This window comes from Bufo gargarizans, chromosome 11 (assembly GCF_014858855.1).
Source record: "Bufo gargarizans isolate SCDJY-AF-19 chromosome 11, ASM1485885v1, whole genome shotgun sequence".
Classification (NCBI taxonomy): domain Eukaryota; kingdom Metazoa; phylum Chordata; class Amphibia; order Anura; family Bufonidae; genus Bufo; species Bufo gargarizans.
The window spans coordinates 34,037,118-34,062,543 of NC_058090.1; the positions used below are offsets into that span (position 1 = coordinate 34,037,118).

The 25,426-nt window shown below is 42.1% G+C and overlaps 1 protein-coding gene across 1 annotated transcript in view; it reads right to left on the bottom strand.

The window, feature by feature from the left end:
* Window positions 1–25,426, bottom strand: part of MNAT1 (MNAT1 component of CDK activating kinase) — a 130,492-nt gene that overhangs the window by 35,442 nt on the left and 69,624 nt on the right. The window contains exon 7 of the mRNA XM_044272019.1: window positions 15,757–15,878. Coding sequence (XP_044127954.1) covers window positions 15,757–15,878 — 122 coding nt within the window. The remainder of the gene's footprint in view (window positions 1–15,756; window positions 15,879–25,426) is intronic.

The window sequence follows — 25,426 nt, forward strand, 5'->3', positions numbered from 1 at the left end:
ACAGATGCAAACTGTTGTAATTCCTACACCGTTCACCTGATTTGGATGTAAATACCCTCAAATTAAAGCTGACAGTCTGCAGTTAAATCACATATTTTTTTGTTTAATTTCAAATCCATTGTGGTGTTGTATAGAGCCAAAAATGTTCGAATTGTGTTGATGTCCGAATATTTATGGACTTGAATGTATATTCAAAACTAATATGTTTAAAAGTAAACTAAATTTGGTGATCACAGACATTATTCCTTCCAGGTTAATTAGTTTGTGGAAAAGGGAATCAGAAATGGTGAAAGAAACAGGTTTTTTTTTTCTAACCCAAGTCTAAAAATGTGTCCATCCCCCGAGACGTACTGTAATTATTTGAAGTAAAATAATCCGCATGAACACAGAAATAACTCAAGAAGACTGTCTACTGAGAGGAAATATTTCCAAAAGTTATATTATTTTTTTACTTTGTGTTTCTTTAGTTATCCACACTTTACATTAAAACAACCAAAGACCAAAACAAAAACAAAAAAATATATTTATATTTTATAACACATTTATTTTTTAGATAAATGTCTTATATCTGATATTATTCATTTTTTTTTCATGGAGGTAAACATTGGGTTTTCCAACTTTAAATCCCACCCTACAAAAAGAGTATTCTGTATAATTACATTTCCTACAGTGAATGTAATCTCCTGGGTATGCCTTCCAGACTAAACAGCTCCATTCAGCTGCCTTACGTCTGATTGTCGATGAAAGAAACTTGTTTGACAACTGCTTCGAGCAGAAACATATTTTTCCATGATTACATTAAAAAAAAGTTTAAGGAGTTAAAAAAAAAAATTGAAAAAAAAAAAGGAAAAAAATGACACAGCCAGACTAGCATTCCAAGCACTGAGGTTCATGTAAGATCGATGAGTTAATATTGAAGTTAAAAGCCAAAAAAAACAATTACTATGGATATTTTGCCGTCATGGCCAGCTTTTGAGGTTAATTTAGTGGTGTGCTCTAGCAGCAGCCAAGTTTTAATATAACTAACTGCACCATGCAAGCAGACTTCCTCTATGCTTCTTTCAACATTTTCCATATTCTGTGCATTTATCGCACTCCTGGGACCCCTTGCTATTACAGAGCCCACACTATGCCCCCAGGTGGGCGGAGGAGAAAATCTCTCCGCTTCATAAGCGGTCTACCTTTAATTTCCAACATCTAATAGCATTGACAGAGAAGTTCAGCTTAAACCTGCGTCCTACAGGGGGCAGCTCTGTGTTATTACTGCCATTGCATTGGTAGATATAGAATAGTTTTCAGGCAGCCATGAGACATGGCTGTTGGCTTTTCTTCATCATATTTTGTGATTTCTCATTGAGAAGAAAACTGACTTTTATATGTGTCTGCTATACTTAAAGGGAGTCTGTCACCTCCATATGGCCATATACAGTGCTTACATTGTCCTGTAGCACACCTATACAGGATTGTAACAGTACCTTTGTCTTTAGACTTGCACCAGCAGGAAAAACGGAGTTTAATTCATATGCAAATGAGCACTCGCAAGTGCCCAGGGAGGAGTTCAGTGTGTAAGTGCCCAGGCTGCTCTGCCTTCTTTTCACTTTACTCCTCCTCAGCCTCTTCCTTTGCCATCTTCTGTGACAACACTTACTATTGTAAACTTCAAACAGATCCAACCAAAAAGAGTTCAATAGACAACTTAAAGGGGTTGTCCGGGATTGGGAAGATTGGTGTGTGTGGACAACAGTGCTCTAAATTTTACACTTCTCCTACCTTGACCAGACAATTCTTATGCCATTGAGAAAATCCCAGACGGAAGTGCCGTTTTTCTTACAGTCATTGACGGACCGGGTCCCTTTCTGCCGAGCGAAGCCTTTTCTTCCGCCCAGCAGTGAGCCCGGTGACGTCACCAGCACTGATGGGCGGGCTTTAGCGCTGCCCTAGCCAGTAAAGTGGCTAGGGCAGCGCTAAAGCACGCCCATCAGAGCCGGTGATGTCACCAAACACACTGCTGGGCAGAAGCCTCCACCCGGCAGTGTGTTGTTGTAAACAAAAAAGCCTGTGCCCTGCACTATCTAGCGCAGGGGCAAGGGAGCGCATCGGAGCATGAGATGCTCCGATGCTAGCATCAGGGGGGCTGCCTGGGGAAAAATATGGTTACGTCCGGGTTCAGCTCTGATTTAGGTTATGTAAACAAAATTATTACGAAACAGGAGAAAAACTATTTGTCAATCGAACATCCATCCATACTGTATTTTTATTATTTACCCAAAATACACAAATCTCTCACCAATCCCCCCGGTCGGCCAATTATATCCAGAATCAATTCCATAACATCTAATCTATCAGCTTATGTAGATAACCTGCTACAGAAATACGTAGTAGGCCTACCCTCTTACCTACCTCCGAGACTCAGGCCAACTGATTTTGACCATGAAAGACTTTGAATGGGAGGAGAACATGGTTTGGGTAACACTTGATGTAGCATTCCAACACAGTAATATAATCCATGAGCTACCGTAGGCATCATCGCCATCGTAAAATTCCTCTCTACAGACCCATACATGCCTCTTGAACAAAACAGGTTCATCCTAGACTCCATATCCTTTATATTAAATCTCAATTATTACAGTTTTAATGGTGGTTTTTATATTCAAAAACGGGGTAGCACAATGGGGACAAAATTCGCACCATCCTACGCAAATCTTTTTATGGGAGCTTTTGCAGAACAATTTGGTTTCATGCAACAACCCAATATTAGGTTATATAAACGGTACATCGACTACATTATTTTTATCTGGCAAGGCACACGGGAACTTTTAGATAAATTCATTTTACATATTAACCAGAATGATTGGAATTTGAGTTTTACTGCACAGATTGATACGACAACTGCCATATTCCTAGACTTACAACTAGTGGCTCACAATAAACGGATTGAAACCAGCACACACTTTAAAAGTGTGGATGCTAACAGCTACCTAAACTATAAGAGCTTCCATTATTATAAGTGGAAACGCAACATACCTTATGGTCAAATGAGGAGAATACACAAAAACTGCTCCAAAGACGCGATAATGAAAGACCAAACAGAAACTCTCAGGTCTAGATTTCTGGAAAAGGGATACCCGGAGGGCCTCATCTCTGATTCAATCTTCAAAATAAAAAAATAAACCCAAAAAGATTGCCTACTCCCCAAATATAAATCAGAGAAAAAGAAACCACAGACCCATGAAAGCAATAAATAAGTTTATAATTTCATTACTCGATACACCTCTTCCCATAATAACACTGGCCAATACTTTTGAAGGACCCGATTATTGGCAGCTCTGTACCCAGATCACCACATATGACATATCGGAGGGCAAAAACTCTGAAACAAATTGTGGCACCATATGCCATAAGATAAATCCACTGCTGAAAAGCCAAAACGGACCAAAAATTCTGAGAACCCTAAGGGATCTTATAAATGCAGACATAAATTATGTAAGTGTTGCTTAACAATAGTCAATGATATACAGTATGCAACTATTAACGGATCTGGTGAAAAGATCCCCCTCCTCAGACATATGAATTGCAGCACCACAAATGTGGTATACATGCTCGAGTGCCCCTGTGGGCTGCAATATATAGGCGGAAACACTTAGAGTATTAGGGATAGGCTGAATTCACACCACTCAAATATGCCAAACACAGTGTCTCGAGACACTGTGCGGAGACACATTCAGGTGATGCATCTCTCCTACGATCAACGCCGATAGAGTGGGTCCCTAACTCCTACCTGCAACTATGCAGAAAGGAAATGTATTGGATATTCCGCTTTAATTCCCTGACCCCCTTTGGCTTAAATGAGTCATTAGAACATAACAACTTCGGGTGACTATAATGATCCACTCTTTGATTTCATGAATCACAACATGAATTAGTGCACCCAATTAACCAACTTGAGATTTTATCAGTTTTTAGTAATTTCTATTAACTTACCAATATATGTATTTTTACAATCGAGAGATGTGCAGTTAGGTGCATACAAATGTGTGCATATATATGTACATATATGCACAAATTAATTGTAATTATATACATGTATATTTCCCGAACTTTTCATACTTATTAGGGATATACCTATTTATCATACACATGTCAATCTTTTATTATGTATTCATTATTATGTATTTATATATTTCTGTATCACCATTAACGGTTTTTATATCTTGTATATAATGTCCTGTGTATAATGATATACAATTTTGCCATCCACAATTGTCATAATGCACATCCCTAAGCACCAATCATTCATTGAATATCATCCATTCCATTGACTTTTACCCTTCTCTGTAAATATGCCCACCAACTATTAGACATAGAAATATGAAAGTTATGGCATAATGGCGATTTTGAGTCCTCCACCCAATTCTTTACACCCTGATGTCTCTATCCATTAGTCCCCACCCCACGTGTTCGCTCGCTTCATAAACGACCCTCAAGTTGCCTTCTACACTAGAGCACAAGCGGCCCTGACCAGTGCGCTCCAGAGTGGAACACATCCATCACCTGACACTTCTCATTTGGTGTGTTCCACAGTGGAACGCACCATCTCCCTGACACTGGATTACAAACTGCCTTGACTAGTGCGCCCCATAGTGAAGCGCAGTAGCTATCTGACACTTCCGATCTGGTGCGTTCCATCATAGAGACTCCACACAAACTCCTTTTAGGAAGAGTCTAATGGATTATTTCATTTGAAAGTGTATTCAGCTCCCCTTCCTTATGCGTCCCACCCTGGAACACAAGGACCCCCCCCATCCCCTTCCGGTAACAGTATTTTTCAGAAAAAGCAAAAAATCCAAACTACATAAAAGATTTTCTATCCAAAACCTGATTATACATGTTCTCCACTGTATCTAAAATTGATTTTATTATATAAGCCCATTCACTCCCTGTGCAGGACCAGGAAATGAGGTCATATAGGGCTGGTCCCTCTCCAATCACCTGACTACTAACCATGTGCAATAGGTTCCCCTATATAAATGCTGTCACATCATACTGTAATTATGCTCTTGATAAAGGGGATCTTATCCCATAACGCGTCGAGCGCTTTTTATTGAAAATAAAGACTTCTACTATACCCAGGAGCCCTCAGGTGTCATCCTTTGGGGACCAGAGAAGCTACTTTTGCCACCTACAGGCGACCTCGGCAGGGGAGGTGCAAGTATTGGTGTATTGAGCTTATCCTTTACTTCTCTCCCCGGTAAAATAAGTCCTTTACCATTGCTATTCTACCGATCAATAGCCACGAATTTGAGCCATTTGTGGTAATAAGATTGATGTGTATGTATTTTCATACAAGTTTTCTGATTGTTTTAAATTACCGTCTCTTATAAATACACTATATTTAACATAATATACCGACTCTCACTTTATGAGATTTATATTATACTTTGGACTGTGAACCCTTTGGCTCTGTGGCGCCCCCTTGTTGCTTCCAGGTTTCCTCCCGGAACAGCACCACTTACCGTACCTTTTTTCTCCACCCTACTGTCAGGAATAAGGACCACCTTATTCCTAGTTATTTTAATTTTTGCTGTCATATTATATGTTTTATAGTTATATGTTATAGTGTAACATATTCCGGTGTGATTTACATGTGAACAGTGGGTATTTATGTATTTGTAACAAGGCCAGCAGCCATTTTGGGGGTAATGGATTTATGAATTAGTTATAAGATAAAGGGAGTCTTTCACCTAAAATGACCATTATAGAACACTAACCCCATGATCTGCATTATAGTCCCCATATTTGAATTCTATTTAGTGTATAGCTGTCCGTCGCTTATTTTCGCCAAAAAACTATTTTATTCAATATGTAAATTAGGTTCTGAAGGTGCCCAGGGGCGGCGTGCAAGTGGCTGGTGCCCAAGCCTCTTGTCGCTTTTCATATGAAACCCCTCCCCTTTCACCCCTCTGGCCCACCCTAGGTCCTTCAGAAATCCAGCGCCAGCGCCATTCACAAGATTCGCCACGCCTGCGCACTTCATTCCCCATTATGGGCATGCGCATGTGCCGGCCCGTACATCTAGCCGGCCTAGTGCCTCTGCCCATAATGGGGAATGAAGTGCACCGATGCAGCGAATCTTGTGAACGGCGCTGGCGCTGGATTTCTGAAGAACATAGGGCGGGCCAGATGGGTGTAAGGGGAGGGTTTTTTATATGAAAAGCGACGAGGGGCCTGGGCACCGGCCGCTTGCACACCGCCCCTGGGCACCTACAGAACCTAATTTACATATTGAAAATAAGCGTTTTTTTGTGAAAATAAGCGACGAACAGCTATACGGTAAATAGCATTCAAATACGGGGACTATAATGCAGATCATGGGTTAGTGTTCTATAATGGTCATTTTAGGTGAAAGACTCCCTTTAAAGGCAGCATAGAGAGACGAGATGTCTGCCTCATACCTTGGAAAACAGCAGCCTGCTCCCCGGGGGTTAGTTAGCACAGAGATGCTAACCAGGATAGGCCCGTTTGCTGGTCACACTCGGGACAGTGGACAGCGAACAGCAGACTCTCCGGCGCCTTGTGTCAGCATCAAGGGCTTCCTAACCAGAGCATGAACCATAATCCGTAATCCTTTATAACTTGTTCAGGAGGGATCGGATGTCCCCAAAATCTAGTTCATCATCTCTGGTATGATGGGGGCATCGCATGGACACCAGACATGGCAAATCAACTCCCCTTCATCTTCTTAAAATAAGGATCTCATCTTCCGAGTGTCCTGTACGTGTAGCGTTAGACTTGTAACGATGAGATATGAATTATGAAGAAGGGCTGGGGTCTGTATGTTTACCAGGGCAATTGGGAAACTATATTTTTGATATTTTCATACCTGTTCCCTAGTTGGCCGGGGGGGCCGGCTGTATGGGTAATGTAGCTTGGCCCAGAAGGGCTGAGCCAGAGGTGGGAGTGAGAATCCCCCTCAGGCCTGCCCTGTAGGGAAAGGCATAAAAATGCAATCCCTGGATATTTCGGTGTCACAAAGTGGGAGATCCAATCAAATTGGTTTGTGCACCATTACTCTGCCCAAATCTCCTGGGAGGAAAGGACTTTTACCACACAAATGTTAAGTATTAGAACTTTATTTATATTTATTTTTCCTGAACTGACAGAGGGCTATACAGCCACTTCAGGACTATCCGAGATATTCATTACGGAGACCCCAATATTTTATGGTCCATCTGACCTCGGTCCGTACTGGTTAATATCTCTGAATTTCCCTGTACATTGGATATTGTCATACATCCGTTTTTAACATATTGGAAATAAAACGGCAATTATTTTACACTAGGAATTTGTTTTATATAAAAACGTTAGATAACCCCTCCAAATGAGGTGTGCACAACCACCCAATACTTTATATTGATCTTCTTTCTATAGACTGGGTGTGTCTATATTGGTTGGGGCACCCATTCCATATGCAATAATCAGGTGAGCCATCACAAACTACTATATTTGCCTTCCTGAGAAGTGCCTGCTTGTCCGAAGAGGTGAGAGCAGCATTTACATGCAGCAATCCCCTCCACTGTATGTGGACACAGATTGTTACTGCCATTACTCAACCGTATACAGATTTAGACGATGATTTATTGGTCAGGATAAATGATGAATTTAGGGTTTGCTTATTCATCGGGTGGTTGGCGGCACCTTTACATGGGCTAATTATTAGGAATGAGCGTTTGTATGTATGAACAGTTCTTCTGATAATAGTCCAGTGTAAAGGGACTCCTTTCAGTGGGACAATTTTCCAAATATGTTTTCTACAAGCAGACAGCACCCAGACTGAACGCTGACCTATTATAATCAATGGGTCACTACACATGAGTCACTTCACATGAGCGATTTTCCACACAGTCTGCCCAGAGAAAATTGCTGCATGGATCATTCTGTTACGGGTTTCCTGCAAGACTCATATGGTCAAGTAAATGGGGTCTTTTTAAAAACTCATCTATGTTCAAGGTCCGGTACATGGACAAAATTCCTGTTATCTGTCCAGGGTTATTCCAATCTGGACATGGATGATAAACATCCGATGTGGAACCTGCAGCCATCTCAAGAACAGAGTGCCCCCGATCCAGCGTTGCTGTGACAGCAAATCCAAAATATGAGAGATCCAAAGGTAAGCACTTTCCTTCCTCTGTTTCTTAGCATCACTGCATCCTGGCAGGATGTTTACATGCAGAACTTCCTGTTTTGATCAGCTTTCTGCCAGGTTTTCTAACCAAACCCAGCATGCTTTACTCTGTAATGTGTCTCAAAGCTGGCCCTGCCTGCCACACTGTTCTCTCTGCAGTACGCTAAGCCCCCCCTCTTCCATGTTAGTTAGGCAGAGCAAGCCCTGTGAAACATTACAGAGCAAAGCATTCTGGGTTTGGTTAGAAAAAATATGTAGTGTTTGTGATGCTCTAGGCAGATAAAAACATTTCTTATGGCATAAAATAAAAAAAGAACCATTATTCATCTGTTAAATACCCCATCACTCTGATACCACCAAGTGTTCTGAATCTGAATCACAAGCCAACAAAAACAACCATCACTGACTTTGTGACACTTTTCCTTCCACTAAACTAGCAGGCTTGTGCCATAACCTCCGTAGCAGACATGATTGTTTAAGGGAATGTGCCCGCAATAATTTGCCTATATAACTAATGCTAAGGTGCTGTTGTGCACTCAGACATCAAATGAACACCTTTGTTAACTTTATTTGCATTTCTGATCAGAAGAAAACGAAGTTTGGAGCATATGCAAATTAATCTCAAAGTGCCCAGTAGGGTGTTTCTAATCTTTCAACCCGCCTCCTCTGAGAGCCCTCTTCTTCTGTTCACAGTACCTCTCCCATGCAACCTTAATTCTGTCCTTCTGTGGCATCAACTCTCGCAGTCTGTCAGGGCCTGCACACCACATTTTACACTAGGGGCATCAGCCTCACTGTGGGTGTACTACTCATGCTCAGCCCAGCTGGCTTCATCACTGTGGAACCACCAGAAGTGAAATAACAACCATCTCTGAGGTCCCATGGTGAAGCCAGGGGCACGAAGCATGCGCAGTACAGTGAGGCTGATGCCCACTGTATGCACTGTGGTGCACAGGGCCAGACAGACTGTCAGCAGAGAGGTGACATCACAGGCAGAGGGGGAGGGCATCAGCGGCGTTGCACAGATTTAGGAGCGCATGGGATGGTACTGGAGCAGTAGAAGAGGTGGGCTTGGACTCTTTGCAAGATTTGTAACACCCTGCAAACTTCATTTTCTTGCAATCAGAAATGCACATAAACATAACATAGGAATGCATTGAATGATGTCTGAGTGCACAACTTTAACATTAAATAGGCAAATTATTGGTGATAGATTCCCTTTAAACCTTTGAGAGACAAATAATGGACAAGAGGATATTGTCCCAAAACCTCACTTCACATATATACTTTAAACTTAATGGCAGTAGAACAGCAACAGTACATCCTACGCAGTATCGTATGACCGACTTCTGCTAAAGTCATTGAAGCTGTTAAAGACTGAAACATTTACAGAGATTAGTTATAAAGGCTACAACTACATTTACCATCTAAAGCCAAAAATATTGTAGTCAAACACTTTCCCAGACCAACATAGAACAACGCCAAGAATTCTTCTGAGGATGAAGATTATCCATTGTTCCATAAAGCTGCAGACAAATAAATACCTTAAAGGGAATGTCATCGGAAAACGACCTATCGTTTATATCAAGTTATTATATTCAACATATTTTCATAATTATTATTTTTTTAACATTTTCCATGTCAGCTATATTTAATTAAAAAAATCAATTAAATCCTGCAATTTTCACTCTGGCCACTGAGCCTAATAATAGGCATATACTTCCTGGTCTGTAGAAATCACTTTAGTCACTTCTTAGCAGTCATCTCCTTATCATCACAAGCAGGATTACAATGGCACGTAACATACGATCAAACCACTCACAATAGTTTATGAACACAGCTAACCTCCACCCCCTCCCGGCACAAGTCATCTCCAGACTACAGTCTGGTCCATGTGGCTGCTGTAAAGCATGGCTGCTCTTATAATAATGGACAGCAAAATAGAATAAAAAGAACTTTCGAAATTAGTTTCAATTAATTAAAACATGTAAGTGGTACATATCAAAAAGTGAGCACTGTCATCTCCATGGATCAGGAACAGTCTGTCACCGCTTAGGAAGAAGAGATGGAGCTTGATACAGTCAATAACATCATTATCAACTTTATGGATTTGTCGCCAAGAGTAAGTCTCACCACCAAAAACACAAGAAAAAGTAGCCAGAACCAGTTCACCAGGTGGCAGCTGTTCTCATAAACCTTTATGGAGAGCAGGGGTTCCTTGGGCCGACCAGTGGAAATTATTCTCAGGCCTGAACTCTATATAACTAAAACAAGTCTAACAGGTTTTAATTCAAATAAATAGACCCTAGGGGCAAATTACTATCTCAAATGGCAGCTCCAAATGATTTTTTTTCCTCCTGGACCTTTTGGCATCACTTTCTTCTGTTGCTTTGGGCCAACTATGGTATCAGAACCTGGGACCACTGGAGGATCCTTAGGTACTCTTGTGGGCCAATACGACGCTGATAGGAGAGTACGAAGTGCCTGCCTTGCTTTCTCCTCCCTTTTTCGCCTGCCGTCGGCAGTTTTGCTTGGCACAAGGAGGAGGGGGAGTGGGTGTCTCCATACTAATGGAGGTCACATAGGCGGGACTTCCAGGAAACCAACTGCCGTTTTAGCAAAAAATGATCCCCAGTACATGATATGTTTGGGGCAGAAGACTAATTTACATAATTCCAATATTAATTGCACTTTGTTTCTTTCCTGCCTCTCCGCTCTCACTATGTGGCTCTTTTATGATGAAACCTGCAGAAAGCAGGAATCTCATCATCAAGCAGCATGGAGACTACAGGAGCTCTTGTCACACTTTTACAATATACTATGCATATGATTTTCAACTCATCTGAGTAACAGATACTTCCTCTTCTGGTTCGGAAGAGCAGGTGATTGAATTAACCCTTTCTGCATGTTATGTCTATAATCCACATTAAAATGTTTAAAATGAGGGTTCAATAACCACCTAACATCTGGTGTGTGGCAGCTCAGCAAATCCAACGTGGAGCCCTGCAACTATGTAGAGCAGATTAGAGGTCCGCCCAGGGGTTGATCAAGTATCAAAAGGTCAAGAGTCTTAAAAACAGATGGGAATGGTTAGATCACAGGATTCAGACCATAAGCATACTGGATGAACATTTATGTGCCTTGGTCTCAGAAACAGAGGATGGGGGACAAAATCGACATACCTATGCTTATGAGTTACTTTCATAGACAGCTGCTTAAACAGAGTTGTCAAGGATTTTGATACTCATGGTCTATCCTAAGGATAGACTATCGATATTAGATCAGCTGGGGTCTGAAGATCAGCTGTTTGGTTATAGCTCTTTAATGGGAGCAGAACTGCAGTTACCAGCTTCTACTCTGAAAGGAACTGTGTAGTTCCAATACCGGGACTTCAATTAAACAGTTGATTGGCGGGGTGTTGGACTTCTGCTGATCCCATGCTGATGGCCTCATCCTAAGGATAGGCCACTACTATCAAAATCCTACACAACCCCTTTAAAGAGGAGCTATCACCAGTCTTGACATGTCTGTTATAGTAACTACTTGCATTCCCCATGAAGTAGTAATTCTGGAGCATCTTTTCCTGGATCTCTAGATATTTTCGAATAGACAACTGTATGTTACTATTCACGTTGTCAAAGGGGTGCATCCGTAACAGATGGTCACTGTCAAAACTGACTGGACTGTGTGACACTGTGCAGGGGCTTGCCCCAATCTGGTCAAAGCAAGTTGGCAATTCATTCATATCTAGCAGGAACTAAAGAGCAACAGCACAATGCAGAGCTTTACAAAAAGGTACTCTAAATTGTTATTTTATGGGGAGCACCATCATTTACTAGACATCACAGGAGTTCTGCCAGGTCCTCTTTAAAAGGAGGCACATCGAAGATCACAACTGTCTGGGCTTTTACTGAACGCCAACTCCCTGTTGTTCATTTACTATAACAGACAAATTATACGGACTCCAAAGAAAGACTAGCGGAACTGAGAGGAAAAGAAATGACACACAATCACCACTGCCAATTCGTTCCAGGTATTGTCAGGGGTCTGACCATTGTGGCCGAGTAAAATGCCACCAATGTCTATCCTTGAGACAATACCTTTAAAATATGCCAAAAGACAGCACACTATAGAGGTGACCAAATCTTTTAATATCAGGTCACAGATGGGCAAAGCGGATTCTAGAACAGATGGAAGGGAAGTCTTTCTTTTACAACAGTGTTTCTGTCACGGCTTGGTGGTAGTTTGCCGTGACACTTTCGCCGACCATGATGGTTGCCGATGGCATCTTTGTTGTTTGTTATGCATGCGTGTGCACTTCCCCTTTAAGGCTGTTTCCCTTCCCTTTTCTGGTGTGTATGGGAGGAGTGTGCAAGGTGGAGTTGGGTGTGGCCTCTTGGCTCTTCTTGTTCTGAGTTGTGAGCATGAGGTCAGATTGTCTTCAGTGTCTTGAGGAGCTGGTGCTTTTCCATCTGCCCAGTCCTTGAGGGCCACCTTATGGGACATCCTGTCACGATGGGGAGTGGGGGAAACCCCCCACCGTACAATGTGGGGAAGAAGGTAGCAGCTAGGCCTGAAAACAGGGAAAAGGGAGCTGGAAACCTACTAAGCATCCCTAAATCCGTATCCCTGACCTCCTGACTGTATGAGCCGCCCTCGATGGTAGGGGGGCTTATACTCTCGAACCTAGGCCCTTCTGAGCTCCTCAAGACACTGAAGACAATCTGACCTCAGGCTTACAACTCAGAACAAGAAGAGCCAAGAGGCCACACCCAGTTCCATCTTGCACACACATTAACCCCATACACACCAGAAAAGGAAAGGGAAACAGCCTTAAAGGGGAAGTGCACACGCATGCATAACAAACAACACGTTGCCACCGGCAACCATCATCATGCGCGGCGAAAGTGTCACTGCAAACTACCACCAAGCCGTGACAGTTTCTTGAAGATGACCCTAAAAAAATTAAACACAGATACGATGATCAGCAGATCACTGTGGATCTGGCTACTGTAATCCGTGGCCAGCCACACAGCACTACATGCAGGTTATTCAAATAAATGACCATCCATGTAATGTATGGATGAGCCAGGTCCATCAGTGCGGAAAAGTTCTCACAGAATATTCTAGTCCACTCCATTACGTTCATCTGCAATAATAGGGCATATGGACAGAAACTGTCATGGTGAGGAGACCCCTTTGCTACTACCAAAACTTTTTTTCTATCCTGTTGACCAAAGCCTAACATTAGCCTGATACATGACCCTTTCAGAATCTCTTTTGGTTTGTGTTCAGAACATGGCCTCATCCATTCCAGTTCATACTTGACTCATCACTTTGTGGCAGTTTTAGATCATCATTTGCAGAGAGGTTCCAAACAAAGACAATGCCACCATTACTCAAAGGCCGAGACGAGGTGCTTTTATAAAGAGCCAATGTCTTGGACTTGTATTCCAAATGTAATACTTTTCATTTTAGTCAAATTCAAATGTACTTTTTTTATATTCATGAATCATCCTTAAGAGGTTGGCAAACATCCTCACTAAAGAAGAGTCATCTTCCCCATAAAGTAATCTCGAGGGTAAAACTTCTGACATCTGTAAGCTATTTGGCCAACAATGGACTGATGGAGGCCACACTTTTTAGACGTGGTTTTGTAACCCTTTCCTACATCATTAGCATCAGACATCTTTCCGATGGTTTCCTAAAGATTTACTTTGATCAGAGTGGATATTGTTTTCATAAACCCTTCATACCGTGGAGAGGAGTCTGATGGTAACAACTGAAGGATGAAATTTGTTCATTTTTGAAGCCATGAACTCAAAAAGGTTCCTGCTATTGACATCTTCTTATTGTACACATACTGGACCAGGTCCAATCACCCATACAAAATGTGTCATTATCCTTGTAATTCTGGGAAGAGGGCATGTAAACCAGCTCTTAACAAGCTCTGCCTCTAATGCCACCAGATGGAAGGTGGCTATCCTATAAGTCAATGTTCAACTTAATTAGAATACCCTATTCCCAGAATTCCAGAGAAGCATTGCCTGGCCTATAAGACTCCCAGCTCCAATTAGGTGCTCTCCATAAGATGATATGGTATACCCTGAATCATTATTCTTGTAGTAACATAAAGCTTCTATACTATTCCCTGAATTAGGATTTCCTACAAATGTAGGGATAACTTTGACTGTAACAGAAAAGAATAGATGCATGTCAGTTAATACTCAGATTTAGTGAAATCATTTTACCCACTGACACCTAGCAGATATGGCTATGAACTGACAAGTTCTGCAGATTTTATAAGGAACAGACAGCATAAAATGTGTGCATAGTTCACACTTACTAAATTCAATTTGCAATCTACTTACTACAATTTCATAGTTTATCCCAGTGGTGGCGAATCTATGGCATGGGTGCCAGAGGCGGCACTCAAAGTCCTCTCCGTGGGCACACATGCCCTGGAAAAAGTCTATGGTGTGCCAATATGCCTTAGACTAAAAGCTTACATGCAGGACTCTTAGCTTAGCGAAGCAGGCACAGGCAGGAGCTGCTCGGCTCAGCTAATCCTGGCATAGCACATGGTTACAGAGTACCCGTGTGCTATGCCAGCCTTTAGTAAACCTGGGGGGCATGGGCAGGAGCAGCAATGTGTGCTTCTGCCCGTACTCACTGCGCTGCAGCCCCATTCATAAAGTGTACAGCCCGTACTCCGTACACCACTGAGAAGTCAGCTGTGTGGAGAATAGTGAATTTAAAGCGCACAGGGAAAGGTGCGCTTTAGGGGGAATATCTCTTTTAAAAATTCAAAATCCATAAATAAAGTACATTAGAAAAAGTATTATTAGGGCATTTGGGATATTTTACAAAAAAAAACAATTAAAAGTTTAGTTACTCTTTAACTGCTGCACCAAAGCTTACCCATACCCTATCCACTGTTGTCAAGCTCTACACAGTCATATCCCTGTGTTTAATCCTGAGAACAATCCTGGGCAGCAGCATTCTGTCCAGTGTTGTCACCACTGCAGCCATGCACTGGTTGCTGCACTCACTGGAGGTAATCATACAAGATGGAACATAAGGAGATGTAAGTGAATAGAGACACCGGTGTTAGATGTCAAGACGCTAAACAGGGAATATTTGTGGATTTTGTTTTGCATTTCAGGCCCAAAAAATAACTTAATAAATTCCCGGAGAACTCCTTTAAAGACTTAATTTAAAAGAACGGACCTTGGGCTTCCAGTTTTTATTATTATTTTTTCACTTTAGGGTGAAATGCGATTTAATTGCAAGCAAAGTTTAGATTTCTGAGCTCCTTCAGAAATGTTTTCTTGTAGAAACCACAGAACGTGCTAAAATGTTTAGGACTTATTTTACAAAGTGTAAGGTTGACTTACAAGCTTCACTTACGTCACAGCAAGACTCTGCCCGTCCTATGTCCGACACATTGTTTACTAAACCAGATGTTCTGCAATTAACTATGTGTACATTTGACGCTCGCTTTACTATAGACAGCTTATGTCCGTGAATGATCCCATTCTGTAGACACATGTACAAACAGAAAATACACTTACCCCATTCTACTCAGCACTTCTATTTCAGGGACTGCTGGGCCGTATGTTTCTATGTGAATAGGTTTATAACGATACAAAACTTCTTGCAGTCTTGGAACTGGCACAGAAGAAATATGCTGACCCTACAAATAAAAGAGAGAAAATAAATGCACATAATTGACCCTACACATAAAATAGAGAAGAAAAATGCACATCAACTCTTCTGTATGCGTTTTACTCAAAAGTACGACTTGGCTTTCAGCAGAATGGAGGGGTAAATTCAATACAGAAATGTTAAAGGGTTTGCCCAACTTTTATTAAATCACAGCCTATCTTTAGGATAGACCATCAGTAGCGGATCGGCAGGAGCACGACAAACTGCACCCTTGCAGATCAGCTGTTCGGCGCCCGAACTACACAGCACCATCAACCCTGTACTGGAGGGAGCTTGTTTAAAGGGGGTTGTGTCACTTCAGTAAATACTATTTATTATGTAGAGGAAGTTAATATAAGGCACATTATACACTGCTCTTTTCCATGGTTATGACCACCCTGTAATCCATCAGTGGCGGTCGTGCTTGCACACTATAGAAAATAACACCAGCCTATGTGCACTCCAACGGTCCTGGTTGCCAGAGTGGCTAACGTTTTTCCTATAGTGTGCAAGCACAACCACCGCTGCTGGATTGCAGGGTGGTCGTAACCATGAAAAAAAGTGTATAATGTGATAGAAAAATGAATCAAGCCAGCAAAGGAAGCAATATGGAGAATCACCACACATTAGTAAGTGCCTTGTATTAACTTTCTCTACATGATAATTATCTACATGATAAATGTCACTTGCTGAAATGAGACAACCCCCCTAAGGGTACATTCACATGACTGTATGTAATATATATATATATATATATATAAATAACAAAAAAGAGAACCAGCAGCACAAGACAAAAATTGTGGCAGGTGCAGTATCCTCAAAGCCGCAGGCTCAAACAGCTATATGTAGATCTAGGTAGCAAAAGAATGAGGCAGCACTCCGACATAAGGTGAAAGCAAACGTGGATCCTTTATTCCCCTCTGCAACGTTTCAACCGCTCATTGCGGTCTTTATCAAGACCGATAAAGACCGCAATGAGCGGTTGAAACGTTGCAGAGGGGAATAAAGGATCCACGTTTGCTTTCACCTTATGTCGGAGTGCTGCCTCATTCTTTTGCTACCTATATATATATATATATATATATAGTCCTTTTCTCTGTACAGAGCTGAGATGCTCTATTAGCAGGATCTGAATTTTCTCTCTGCTCAGTCAGGCAGCTCAGCTGACGGCTCCTTATCTCTGATCTTACAAACACTTATTATAGCTCAGTTCTTATCTTAATGATAAGAATGTGGCTTAAATAAGTGAAAGTAGGATTCAAACAGCTACAAAAACAGTTAACCCTTTTTTGACAATATTTTTAATAAAGACCAATTGAAAAAATGATTTTTAGTCCAAAATGAGTAACAAGCAATGATAAAAAAAATCACCCCCGAAGGTGTACACAGCTTTTAAGCTGGTTCTCTACTGAAAAGGATGTTGAAGGCATCAACCAATGGAGATGTCAATCAATGGACCAGCGCAGGCTTGGTAAGGTCTGAATATGCCCAACCATTGAGCGATCATTAGCATAAGAGGTGGTAGACGGGAAGTATCATGTACAGACAAATAAAGCAGAGTGCTGATATGAAGAAAAGCACCAATATCCCATATATATCTATATCTATATATATATAAAAAAATATATATATATATATATATATATATATACACACACACATATATAGAATACACAATAGAAACCACAAGTGGTGTTACGATTATGAATCTAACTAGGCTGTGACATGATACTCCACACCAATATCAGCCACCACCGTTGACGTGAGTTTTGCCGTTGGTTTTTTCAAGGGGTATGATGTGAAACCCCCCCAAGTTTGTGTTGTGAGGTCGGCAGCACTAAAAAGGGCTATAAATTTAAAAAAGGTCATGACAAACATAGTGGTAGCAATGGTTTATAGTGTAAAACCTGCTGACAGGCTCCCTTTAAGGTAACTGTGAACACCCAAAATCTGCAAAGACTGAACATTTGTAGCAATTAAGAAATTAATTAACGGTATTCCACAAAAGTCTCTGAGACTGCGTTTTAATGACAGCCATTAATGATTTCCTGGAAGTATTAGCTTATAGGGTAATTAATCATACAGAAAAGACAACTAGGTGACATAATCCTACAGGAAATATGAAGTAAAAAACAAAAACATTTCTATGGTGGGCAGCATACTAACAAAAATACCGGTAGAGGGCAAAATGATATTTTCTCTAAACCTCCATATAACATGTCACTGGGTCTGCCAATTAAAATGTAGCCAGCCCTGCTAGTCCAATGCAACTATAAAATTACAGACAGAAATAAGTGGTTAAAAAGGTTGCAAAGGTAATATACCTACTATACATGAAAAATGGAAGCTCTTTGCACAAATGTTTCATCAAACATGTGTCCCACATGTGGCCCATCCACCAACGTCAAGGTCAGTTCTGCAGATGGGTACCTAACACTAACACAACTGCCTCTCCTGGGCCTAACCTAAGTCTACAATGTTCATGGCGGGGTAGGAAACCGCACTGCTGGAGCACCACAAGTCGACAGGCTAAAGCACTACAGGGGAAGGGGGGCCTTCTAATACAAGGGGCACTACAGGGGGGTCATTAATACAGGCTGGAGCACTAACGGGGGAGCGCATTATAATACAGTTTACTACAAGTGGGTATTAATACAGGCCAAAGCGCTACAGTGGCAATTATAATACAGGGGGGGGGGGCATTACACATACTGGCACTACAAGCGGCATTATAATACAGAGAGCAAAGCAGGGGGCACTGCAGGGGACATTATACATACTAGGGGCACTATAGGGGGCTTTATAACTACTGGAGCTACTACAGAGAGCCTTATAAATACTGGGACCACTATATGAAGAATTATAACTACAGGGGGCACGGCAGAGGGCGATATAAATACTGGAGACACTACAGGGAGCATAATAAATAATAGGGCAACAATAGAGGTCATAATAACTAATGGGAACACTATAAGGGGCTTTATTACTACTGTGGGCTCTACAGAGGTGCCTTATAGAGGGGCTTTGTTACTACTGGGCACTATAAGAGAGTCTTATTTCTACTGGGAGCACCATGGGAGTGTTATTACTACTGGGGGTACTGTGGGGGCATTATTATTGGGCACAATATGGAGGGCATTGCAACTAATATGGGGAGCACTATCACTATTGAGAATACTGTAGGGGATGTATTATTATTCAAGGCAGTCTGTGAGCACTATTATTGAAGGGGGGAACCTTTTGTATAGCACTATTATTTTTGCAGTATAGTATTTAGGAGCACAGGGGACACAGTATTGGGGGTAACAGCAGGATTACAATGTTGGGCCACAAGGAGGGTGAGGATAATGGAGAAGTGAGGAATTCAAAATTTCTGTGTGGCAAACTCTGCAGAAACAAGACGCGGCTGAAAGAAGTTGTCATGGTGGTCTGGTCTGAATGAAGAAGAGGAGGAAAGAGAATGTCTACTTCAGATGAGACAACTCTGGATGTAATAGGTATGTGGTTCTATATGCTATTAACAAAAATTTGTATAGTATCATATCGGACACAGCCTGTCAACTATAAAAAAAATTCTATGTGCCGCCCATATGTCCACTGAGATATAGACAGATAAGGTAAACATGAATAAGTATGTTTGCTTCCATATCGCAAGAGATAACTTTAACCCTTTAAAGACTCTGGTATTTTCAGCCTTGAGACGAGGTTAATGTTTAAACCCCCTTTGGATATGGGAAACTATCAAATTACTGAACAACCAATAATGAGGAAAAAACATGCAGTGACAAGACGTGTTAGATAAACAATGTAGAGTGAATAAATGACATGATTGATTGCCTAATTGGCTTTGGCAAAGGCAGAGGTCATTCCTGTGACTTGCAGCCCTGCAGGGGGCACTCAATCACCAGGCTACCCCATAATGACATCACAAGTTCTCATGTCAAGTTTAGTGACTGTGTAAATTAAAAACATAGCAAACCAGTTAAAGCTCATATACCACAAAAACAGATATACAGGCCCTAGGCAGGCCGACCAAAACTAACACACTGCGCCATAAGGTAAATGGGAATGTCATTAACGCGGCTCCATTTTCAACACAGTGAAACATTATATACCCCCAGAATATTTTCTTTTCCGGACACTGCAACCAAAAACTCATCTATCAACGATACTTTCTACTAACGGAGGGCAAATACGTCAGACACAGCTGTACATGAACCTGCACTTGTAGATATACAGGTAAAAGTCTGCCTTCAAGCACTAATAAGGGGACTGCTTCTCCACATACTTTCATCCACACAGATATATATCCTACAAGATGTAGGCCTACATGGGTAACATTTCAGGGGAAAAACATTTAGATATTTATTTTTTTATTAATCTCTAAAGGTCCTATTACACTTACAGATAATCGCTAAGATCATTGCTAACAAGCGCTCGTATGAACACTCGTTAGCGATGATCTGTAATACTGCTGCTGATTACCTGATGAACGAGCAAACAGTCATTCATCAGGTAATCAGAGTCTTTCAATAGGTTTAAAAATAATCGTTTGCCGGCAGCAGATCGTGCCGTGTAATCAGCACTCTGCTGCTGGCAAACAATGAGTCTGAATGAGGACAAGCGATGGTATTAGCGATCGCTCCTCCCCATACTGTGGAGAAGATCATTGCATGTAATAGCAATGGTCTCCTTTGCTAACAAGCAGGCAATTGCCAGGAAGGAACGCTTCGCTCCCAACAATCGCCTGCAGAATCTGTAGGTGTCATAGGGCCTTAATACAGTGGGCAGGGAAATAGGGGGACTAGGCAGGGAAAAGCAATAAAGATGGCTATTCCTATCACATAGCTGTAGGCCAAAGGCTCTGGTTTTCTCCCCTCATAAACATGCCAGCTTGGAATGACAAGAGGGAATAAGCTGGTTGTTAGGCAGCCCCTTACATATTAGATCAGTGGTCAACTTCAAAGGGTATGGACACCTTTGGGGCAATTTTTGATTACCGTAATTGCATTTTACCCATTTTGAGCTGAAAATCATTTTTGGAATTGGTCTTTAAAAAAAAAATTGCAGCAATTTTTGTGATGCAGGGGTTAAATTTCAGATTACTTGCAGACTGTCACTTTCTGTTTAATGGGATGACAGCTCATTTATAGCTCTTTTCCCTGAACTCATAAACCCTCATTTAAGCCATAGTCTTATCAGTTTGGTGACAATTTAGCTATAATTTGTATTTCTGAGGTCAGGATAGGAGGTCTATATAAGCCACACGAAAGTGACAGTCTGCAAATAGGCTGAAATTTAACCCATGTATCACAAAAACTGCAGAAGATTTTTCATAAAAACCAATTGCAAAATGGTTTTAGCCCAAAATGAGTAGAATGCAATAATTAAAAAAAAACTGTCCCCAGGTGTTCATAGCCTTTAAAGAGGACCCGTCCCCTCTCCTGTTTGTTTCAGTAACTACTTGCATTCTTACTTGTAACGATAATTCTATTCTGATGACTCTGTGATATGACATTCCCTTATTATTCCTGCTAGAAGTTATTAATGAAATACCAGCAGAATGTAATACAGGTGCAACTGTTACCAGTGGGGATGTGTCCAACTAGCCAATCAGTATTGCCATTGTCAGACTGTGCAGAGACACCCCCCCCCAGATGGTAACACCCATCTGGACCTTCTTTGTAAACTATAAGCAATTAATTCATAACATCTAACAGGAATAATAAAGGAATAGCACATCTACAGTCATAAGAACAGATGTTCCAGAATTATTATTACATGGTGCATGCAAGTAGTTACTAAAACAGAGGTGACATGTCCGCTTTAAAGATTTTTTTCCCCCAGGAATTCAATACTGATGAATTATCCTCAAGATGGGTCATCAATATCTGATCGGTGGGGACCCACTTCAGTGAGTGATGTCACACCTATTGGTCACATGGCCTTTGTACAGCTCAGTCCCATTGAAGAGAATAGGAACAAAGCACAGCTGTTATACCATGTAGCATGCTGGGCTTGGTATATTGTTCTTTGGCCCAATCAAACTGATCATTAGGGGTCCCTGGAGGATAGATTATCAATACTGAATTACCAGAAAACCACCTTAATATGTATGTTCAGCTTAAAGACTCCCATACATATTTGTATATTTTGTATGGGGAGCTCCAGAATATCCCATAACAGATTACCCAATCCTTGTATTCTTCCAGGAGTGTCTGGCCGTAGCTTTCTCCCCTTTCCCGACCGACAAAAACGTGTACGTGTATGCAGGAGTCGGGAGAGATAGTCGCTGGCCTACAGCTATTGACTATGAACAGCCACCTGAAGATTGGCCTGTGGGGGAGATTTCATCCCGTGTCTCTATATGTTAGATTGTCCATGTTCGCAGACCGAACTGTGTGGAGTACATTTATCAAGACTGGTGTTCCCATACGCCCGTCTTGATCCCTCGGAGTAAGATGCACCTAACCTAAGAGCCCTCCTGGGCACTTGTAGGAGCAGAACCTGGCAGACTAAAACCTCATATTCACATTTCTCCTGATGAGAAGAGATCCACAAAAGGTATGTTTGTACTGCTCTCCCCAACCCCTACCCAGTGCTGTCAACAGATTCCCTTTAAGATTTCCCATGTTAAAAAAAAACCACTCAAGGTCATTACATAAGTGCCACCCTACTGCAAAGACACAATAAAAAATAAATAAAAAAAGATTTGCCCATCCAGATCACACGGCTGTGTATTTTATTTTAGACCTTGTGACTTGTAAATATTTTGCAAACTTTGCAGATAGTTTTCAAACTATATCTTCCTGACAGCTGATAATCACCCATACGATGGTCACATTTCTCTGGGTGGCAATGTTTCTTGGGGCCATGTGAAAAGCTCTAGGGCCAGGGGGGCAGAGCCTGCGCCGGACGCTGATGGAAGGGTGAAGCACAGCTCCGCTTCAAGCTGAACCCTCTTAGCAAGATCGGTGGACCTAAAGCCTCTGACCCGTCCGGTCCATCTAGAAACAACATTCAAGCCGGGGAGATGGAGACATTTATCAAAAAGGCTGTAAGTACCTACACTGCCAGAGAATCCAAGATGGCACCCGGAACGCCGAAAGCAGCCGGACATAAATCTCGCGCCTGGGCAAAGGTAGGGATGATTTCCCAGAGTCCGAGGGCTTCCCCATATCAAGGGACTTTCTGAAAGAGGGCCTAGCAGAAGCATTATGCCCCCTCAGCCAGGACTTAGCCTCTATTAAGGAGGACGTTCAACATGTGGGGCGGCGAGTGGAGGCCTTAGGCCTCTTTCACACGGGTGTTGCGGGAAAATGTACAGGTGCGTTGCGGGAACACGCACGATTTTTCCGCGCGAGTGCAAAACATTGTAATGCGTTTTGCACTCGCGTGAGAAAAATCGCGCATGTTTGGTACCCAAACCCAAACTTCTTCACAGAAGTTCGGGCTTGGGATCGGTGTTCTGTAGATTGTATTATTTTCCCTTATAACATGGTTATAAGGGAAAATAATAGCATTCTGGATACAGAATGCATAGCAAAATAGCGCTAGAGGGGTTAAAAAATAGAAAAAATAATTTAACTCGCCTTAATCCACTTGATCGCAAAGCCCGGCATCTCCTTCTGTCTTCATCTTAGCTCTGTGTAGCAACAGGACCTGTGGTGACGTCACTCCAGTCATCACATGATCAGTCACATGATCTTTTACCATGGTGATGGATCATGTGATGACCGGAGTGACGTCACCACAGGTCCTGTTGCTGCACAGAGCTAAGATGAAGACAGAAGGAGATGCCGGGCTTCGCGATCAAGTGGATTAAGGCGAGTTAAAGGGAACCAGTCACCAGGATTTTGTGTATAGAGCTGAGGACATGGGTTGCTAGATGGCGGTAGCACATCCGCAATACCCAGTCCCCATAGCTCTGTGTGCTTTTATTGTGTAAATAAACAGATTTGATACATATGCAAATTACCCTGAGATGAGTCCTGTATGTGAGATGAGTCAGGGACAGGACTCATCTCAGGGTAATTTGCATATGCATCAAATCGGTTTATTTACACAATAAAAGCACACAGAGCTATGGGGACTGGGTATTGCAGATGTGCTAGCGGCGATCTAGCAGCCCATGTCCTCAGCTCTTTGCACAAAATCCCGGTGACGGGTTCCCTTTAAATTTTTGTATATTTTTTTTTAACCCCTCCAGCGCTACTTTACTATGCATTCTGTATTCAGAATGCTATTATTTTCCCTTATAACCATGCTATAAGGGAAAATAATAATAATCGGGTCTCCATCCCGATCGTCTCCTAGCAACCGTGCGTGAAAATCGCACCGCATCCCCACTAGCTTGCGGATGCTTGCGATTTTCACGCAACCGTATTCATTTCTATGGGGCCTGCGTTACGTGAAAAACGCAGAATATAGAGCATGCTGCGATTTTCACGCAATGCACAAGTGATGCGTGAAAATCACCGCTCATGTGAACAGCCCCATAGAAATGAATGGGTCAGTATTCAGTGCGGGTGCAATGCGTTCAACTCACACATCGTATCCGCGCGGAATACTCGCCCGTGTGAAAGGGGCCTTAGAGGAATCCCAAGCTGCTGCCATCCAGCATCAGAGCGCAGTGTCCATGGGCTTAAATAAGTGTCAAGCCCACCTAAACGCTATCTATTTAGCAATCGAAGATCAAGAAAACCGGGGCAGATGCAATAATTTGCGCTTCAGGGGAATCCCAGAAGAAGTTGTCACTGATGACATCCCGGGCACAGTAGTCCAGATATGCCTTTCACTCCTTGGCCGAGACTCAGCACACAAAGTGCTTCTAGAAAGGGCCCACAGAGCTCTCGGAGCAAAACCTCAACAAGGAGAGCCACCCAGAGATGTGATTTGTAAGTTTCTGCACTACCCCGTTAAAGAAGCCATATTAAATTGCGCCAGAAAAGCTCTAGGGCCAGATTTATCATTAGACTTACATCTTACTCCACTTTTACATATGTTCCAAGTCACTTTTGGCTAAGTCAGATTTATTAATGGTCCTTTAAAGGGACACTGACAGGCCCAATAAGCATATTTAGGTGTATATATGACAGTACAGGTCTTATCAAGTGTATTAAAATCATCTAAGTATCCCCCCTGTCCACCTTATAAATACCGAAAAATAAAGTTTTATAACCTGCTTGTCTCGTCTCCAATCTGCCCAAGGGGCGGCGTTTCATCTCAAAATGCGCCCAGCCAGCTGCTCCCAACTGCCATTCTGAAGCTCCGCCCAGCTCATCAATATTCACTACGCTGGGCGGCGGCTACAACTCTCCCCGACTCAAGTGCCCAGCGCATGCGCATAAAGCAGAGGCTGCAGCGGCCTCTAAGACGCAGACCGTCTGTGCGCAGGCGCAATGTGACCCCGGCCGGGCGCATGCGCTGAAGATTAGACGGAGGACGTGCCCAGAGGATTGAATTGGCCATGCGCAGGATCTTGAGTCGGGGAGAGTTGTAGCCGCCGCCCAGCGAAGTGAATATTGATGAGCTGGG